The sequence below is a fragment of the Coregonus lavaretus genome (assembly GCF_964263955.1).
Source record: "Coregonus lavaretus genome assembly, chromosome: 40".
NCBI classification, from domain to species: domain Eukaryota; kingdom Metazoa; phylum Chordata; class Actinopteri; order Salmoniformes; family Salmonidae; genus Coregonus; species Coregonus lavaretus.
The window spans coordinates 9,555,413-9,561,888 of record NC_140027.1 but is presented as its reverse complement, the minus strand read 5'-3'; the positions used below and the strand labels follow the sequence as shown (position 1 = coordinate 9,561,888).

Genomic DNA, 6,476 nt, shown 5'->3' with positions numbered 1-6,476 from the left:
ATACTCAGTGTGTTTTGTGTTTAAATGTTTCCTAAAACCAGAAAACGTACCAAACGCACAGCCACATCCAGTCTGAGCACATTTAAGCCGGAGATTTTTTCCAGGCAAGTAACCGTGAACTAATCGTAAATGCCTAACAAGCATATTTGAACTCGATAACTCAGCCTGACAAACAAAACACTTCATGTTCGAGGAGAAACTTCAAGCACTAATGAAGTAACCTCGCCCTGATTTCAGCAACACGAGGGCTCTCTTTGACCTTGCCAGCATCGATGCTGTACACTGTAGTTTGGATGAAAGTGTACATGTTGTGGAGCATGGTGTTGTAGGATGTGCCAAACACAAAATGTGCCTTAAATAGTTCGTCAAAAGCAACAAGAGAAGAGGTTGACCTGCAAGGTATGGCATTCTTGTCGATAATGATGAAGAACTGGTGGATTGCATTCTTCTTAACTCCAACAGCTAGGAGATAGGGCTGAGCGCTAGTAGTGATGGCATCGAGATGCTCTTGAATGTTTGTTCCGGTCTGCGAAGACAAATGAGGGAAAACTGTAGTTAATGGCCAAGTAGTTGTAGAATATGCAGAAAGAGCCAATACACTACTCTTATTGAATATGAATATTGAATGAATACTTGTAGCCTAATATTAGGTGTTCATACCACAAATTAGAAAAAATACAAACCTTCTTGAATACCACAAGATGTTTCTCTGCTTGGGATGCGGAAACCTTTCCTGGTCTCTTCCGACCCTGAGCGGAGGGTGGAATCAGGTGTATAAGCAGTAAAACCGATGACAGATCACTGTCCCAACCTGTAACAACACAAGTTCAATGTTAACACACTTCAGTTACGTTGTTTTCTTTACAAAAGACCCCCCAGACAGACAGCAGTTCTACATCACAAGAAGTTCTCTAACTAAAACATCCACAGGGCTGAGTCAAATCTCAAAAGTTTTGTTCAATATACTGCTACAGAACGTACTCGTAAATCTTTCACAGATCCAGCTTCTTAGTATTATGTTGATATTTAAATGTTTACACATAATGTTGATATTGCAATACAACACAAAAGGTAGGCTTACAAGCATCTTACCAAAGTCAACATCCAATTCAGTGCCATCCTCAGGAGGATCAGCTGCCAGCAAGAGTTCTTCAAGCTCACTTGTGGATGGAAGCTTTCTGCATTGTTTGATGATCTTTTTCTTGAACGTGACCGGCCACCTTTCCAGAAGCTTGCTTGAGGTATCCTCTCCGAACATTAGAACAAAATCCTGTTCAACCTGGAGTGGGGTGGTGTTGGTGACAATTTCAGTTATTTGACAGCCAATCAAATTGTATTGCGTGCTAGTTTAGCTAGCTAGTATCACTACAATGTCTTACAAAACAATTCACTTGTCATAGTATTTTCAAAATAACATAATTACCAAGCTTTTGACGTCTTTAAAACGTGGAAACTCAGACAGTATGTTGCTTGACTGCTGGGGGTCGAGGATCATTTTGCGGCGATACACAAACGTCAGTTCCATTTTCTTCTTGATTGTGTCTGCATCAGCAGAATGTTTCATCAGTGAGATTGCTTTGTTGCACTCATCATCAGTCAGGGCAGTCTCTGGAACAAACTGGGATTCTCGTCTGACAGTCGGTCCTCCAGACATGTCTTCACCAGTTGATCCTTTGGCTGATTCTACACAACACGGGAAAATTTCAATCATGTCAAAAGTTTTAGTAGCCTGGCTAACTTTTAAAGGAAGTACTCCACTGTAAAATATACTTTTTGAGCTGTAAACTAAATGATATGAATGATATGTTTGATGCTAGGGAGTGTGGCAAGCTGGTTTAGCCAAGGCCAAATGGGAAGAAGGCCAAATTACAGGTGTTGGCCATCTGAGGGGCAGAGGACAGCAAAGGGGGGGGGTGGTTACATGATATATATGAATGTATATGGAGCGTGATAAAAAGGTGACCTTGAAATTGTGGCGTTAATGGCGACGCAAGGAAAAAATTTGGGTGCACCTACATTTTGTGCTGGTGCACCTAAATAAAAAAGTTAGGCGCACAAGTGCAACCAAGACAAAAAGTTAGTGTGGAGCCCTGCATCAATGCTGGTGTTAATATTGACATTATTTCTTCACAATTTATGAAATCTGCAGTTTGTGGGTTGAAAAATGTATGAAAATGCCATCTACTGGTTTAAATCACCCTAAAGTTTGCAAGGCCAGTTTGCCAGGGGTTGCCTCGACCAGTCAGTGTCGAGGCAACCCCCCCTTATGTCACAGTCCTTTGTAGGTCTCTGATGCATATTTTCTTTAAATTTGCTAAGAGGGAGGGAGCTAGCAGAATTGAAGGATGTAGTTACACATTATACTATATGTCTGAGAAATAGTGCAACAAATGCAATTATTGATCTAGCAACTGTTTTGTTCCATACATTTTCCAGTATTACCTCCGAATGATGATCGCCTGTCTTTGGCGGTGCCTCTCTGAATAGTTTTAATCCTCCAGGCCAAGTACCCAGTTCCACTCTCGCCATCATAATAATGCTCCTTGAAGGATGAAAGGATAACAAAAATGGATACTTCATTGAAAACAACATGGTCTGGTAGGATTCAAAAACTTCCAATAGCATTTAACATTACAACTATTACTGTGTGCAACTCACATAGCCATTCTTAGAGAATGGGTCACTGAGGTACGGGAATAAGGTCACTATTCCTTTGGCATACATTTCTTTCACCTGTCTGGGTGGAGATGTACTGCAAAATTGAAGAACAAAGGATTGTGCAGTCATATTCACTTAGATTCAGATTTAGATTTACAGATTGAGAACACAAGGACTATTAACAAATTACCCATTCTTTTCTGTCATGTCAGCTGCCAGCATGTTCACCATTTTGCGTCTTGTTTCATCCGTCAAGGACTTGGTTCGGTTGTATTCATTTATTATACGTTCCCCACCGGTTTTGTTGGTAAGAGCTGATTCCACCAACTTAAAACAAAATGCATAACAATTCTGCATGTTATGTCCACTGCAAATAAACTGGAAATAAACTAATATGATGTCAGAGGATGTCCCGATCCAATCTCAAAGATTGCAAGTGCTACAAAAATCCAATGAAAAAGCCAATAATGGTAAGAAACTCCCTCCAGACAGCGACAATAACTTGAATGTACTCGAAGTGTGCACTGTATTATCAATAAATAAATAAAAGTATCTGATCAGGACTCAATATCAGCAGATACTTTTTTTAATCGGATAGGGCGCTTAAAAAAACTTGATCGGGACATCCCTAATCAGGACTTCAAAAATGTTTTGAAACCATGTAATTTACAATGTATATTAATGTAATTTTAATTCTCTGAGAACAGATTCAAGAACAGAATTTAAAATGTCAGAATTGTCTTACTTGCTTGCCTTCTGTATCCAGCCTCTGGCGTTTTCTGGAGGGGCTATCTGAAATAATGACTGTATCCTCAGAGTCCAAGGTATCAAGGGATGATGGTTGGGATTGCTCAGAAGAGGCCACCATGGAGACAGATTCTAACCATGATTTTTAGAAGAAAAAGAATTATATATAGTTCCCTCATAATCTAAGACACTTATTTAATAGACACCATGAACTTCATAAAACAAAGAAATAACATATTCATTAATTAGTCTAATTAACTGAAACAAACCTGAGTCATATTTGATGGTTAGCACCCCAGTTGAGGGATCCTTTATAATATCCTCAAAAACATCATCATCCAATTCAGTCCCTGAACTGTCAACAATTTTCACACCTTCTGTTACAGCTGGGACACCAAACTTTGCAAATGCTAGAAAAAACAGGGATAAAAGCTTGTGTAAACAAAAGTAAATCATTATTTATATAATAATTTCACTGTGTACACCTACCTTACCCTATAAAATAGGTTTTAAACAAACACTATTAAGTGATTAAAATGTTTTTTTTTGTAGCATCATAACTATACCTTAAGCAATGCATCCACAATTAAAGTGTAGTTACCAAGGGCAAAACAGAAGAAATTTAGACGTACAAAAATGGACCAGTTCCAAAAACCTGAGAACTTAACATGTCCCATCATTTTAGGAATATTCCAGTATATCAATTTTAAACAGCTAAATTCAGACAGTTATTACTAACATTGTCAAATTCTTACCTGCAATCAAAAAGTCTTTCAGATTTGGCTCAGTTATTCTGACAAATTTTTGGACATCTCCAAGTTTAGCTTTAAGCAGCATGCTCCCTGCAAATAGTATCAGTACAATTTCTCACAGTTAAAAAGTTGATGGTCTTATTTTAGCAGTATTTCCTCAAATATAAGAAAAAATATTGTTTCAAGCCACCAAAGTGCTGAGAAATGATCAGCACTTTTGCAGAAATGGCCAGTTAAATTGAAGTTACTGTCAAACACATTAAAAAGGATAACGTCTGATTTTCATCCTTGTAACATTAATGTTACCGCCTTGCCCGCACAATTACTGCAATTGTTGGGTCTTGGTATATTATAGAGTGTGGTCTAGACCTACTCTGTCTGTAAAGTGTCTTGAGATAACTCTTGTTATGATTTGACAATATAAATAACATTGAATTGAATAATGTTAGCTAAACGTTACACCATAAGTGTGTGCTAAGATAGTGCTTAAGTATTTTAACAGTACTGCTGCTGCTTTGAAACCCGAAAGTCATTTTGTATAATATCCAGGAAAAAAATAAAGGCACACCGCTTAAGCAGTGTCCAAGGTTAATGTCTACCCGCCGTTAACATAATAAATCCATGCCACCCGCACATAGTTAGCCAGTCAAGCTAACGTAGCTAACTGTAGCTAGTTTAGCCAACTCCCCTTAGTCTTTGCTATGTTCCTGTAATATCTGAACGTTAACAAGAAGTACACAATCCCCCCTCCACGTTGTATTAACATAACTTACAATAAATCGGGCTGACATTGTCTAGTTTGAACGTTATGTTCGTCAGTTAATGTTAATTAACGTTAGCTTAATACTGCTGGCACATGGACTGGACAGAAGTCAGTCACAACATGTTAACGTTAGCCTTTTTAAAATTCGACATTTTAAGACCTAAAACCAACTAGAGTGCACTGTTAGCAACGATATAAAGTAATTCTTAAATGCTGCTTCTGTTAAAATGACAAATAATGTGTGTATAGTCGCTTAGGAGAAACTTACCGCAGTCATTCCACATGAAGAAAATGGCGCCGTGAAAATGTGTGGTCCGTTTGAGACGAGTCGTAGGTGGGCGGAGCTTTCCAGAGTACGTCTGACACTGCGTCTTTTAACAACGTACTTTTTCACCAACACTGGGCGGTATCTTACTCCAACTGTTGTAGTAATAACTCTGTAAGAGTCAATGTACTTTGACACTGCATATTTAACACTATGGAATTTACTGTGTATACTGACAATGGAATGAAAATTATACTATAAACAACTGAATAAATGCATGGATTTTTCAGATAGCGTCTGTGTATTTGACCCGATGTAGTTTGGGGACAGATCTTCTCCCATAGGGCTGCAGTCTGACTATATTCATTTCTGTGTGAACTTAGGCTAAATGGACAGGAAACTACATGTAAGAACTGACTCTCTCGTCATCTGTGCAGTAAGTAGCCTGAGGAATTACAAAAATAATAATCATGATCGTTTGCCATTTAATTATCTATAGCATTTACGAACGGTTGGTAGTACGATCTTCTATAGTGGATGGTAAGTGCAACAGGTGGAACTGCCCCAGGTGGAAGTTAAGGCATCACATCTTGGAGGAGGCAGCGATGGCAGACGCACCTCCACGGGTGTACACTCTCACAGAGTCCTGGTAGAGAGGAGCAGGGAAGGAGTCAAAGGGAAAGAAAGGGAAAATAGATTTGTGGATATAAACCAGTAAAACACAATCTTCTTTTCGAGGGGTCCTGAGAGAAACAGTTACAACACAAATACATATTAAATGGGAAGGAATAAGACAAAAGTACTATTCGCATCTGCAACAAGCCGACTCAGATATGCGAGCGCTTTTCCTATTTTAACTATACTTTTATTGAAATAGGCAAAGACCATTTTAATTGACATAAGCTTTGGTGTACGTTGACAATAATGAATGGACTTACCTTTGTGGGCTCAGTGTTGTTGAGTAGGGCCTGAACCCTGTTTCCATAGTCTGCATGCACAGCCATCAGGTTCTGAATCTGAAAAAACAGGGGTTCAGAACATTTTGGATAGCGATGGCAGTAAAATAATTACATTATACAACATTATATTACAAAGATGACCTTCGTGGTGTTAGGGTCTGACAAACAGAGTAAAAATTCACAGATGACTAGGAAAAGCTAAAACCAAGTTTATTCACCCACTGGGTCAAACAGCTGCATAAGACAAAGACATGTTTCCACAAGTACATATATTTATACCCTCTACTGGGCGGAGTCAACTCCTTGCACATCTAGACAGCCAATACATATCT

The 6,476-nt window shown here is 38.7% G+C and overlaps 1 protein-coding gene across 1 annotated transcript; it reads right to left on the bottom strand.

Moving 5' to 3' along the window:
* Positions 1–208: 208 nt before the first annotated feature.
* On the bottom strand, positions 209–5,340 carry LOC311113382 (uncharacterized protein; the record flags this gene model as incomplete). Its single annotated transcript, XM_084156589.1, has 10 exons — positions 5,189–5,340; positions 3,675–3,815; positions 3,404–3,537; positions 2,849–2,985; positions 2,659–2,752; positions 2,443–2,542; positions 1,424–1,683; positions 1,093–1,279; positions 684–811; positions 209–526 (listed from the first exon to the last, which is right to left on the bottom strand). Exons 1-10 carry the CDS (start codon positions 5,202–5,204, stop codon positions 209–211), a joined length of 1,515 nt encoding a protein of 504 aa, XP_084012715.1. The 5' UTR covers positions 5,205–5,340.
* Between the last annotated feature and the right edge of the window lie 1,136 nt (positions 5,341–6,476).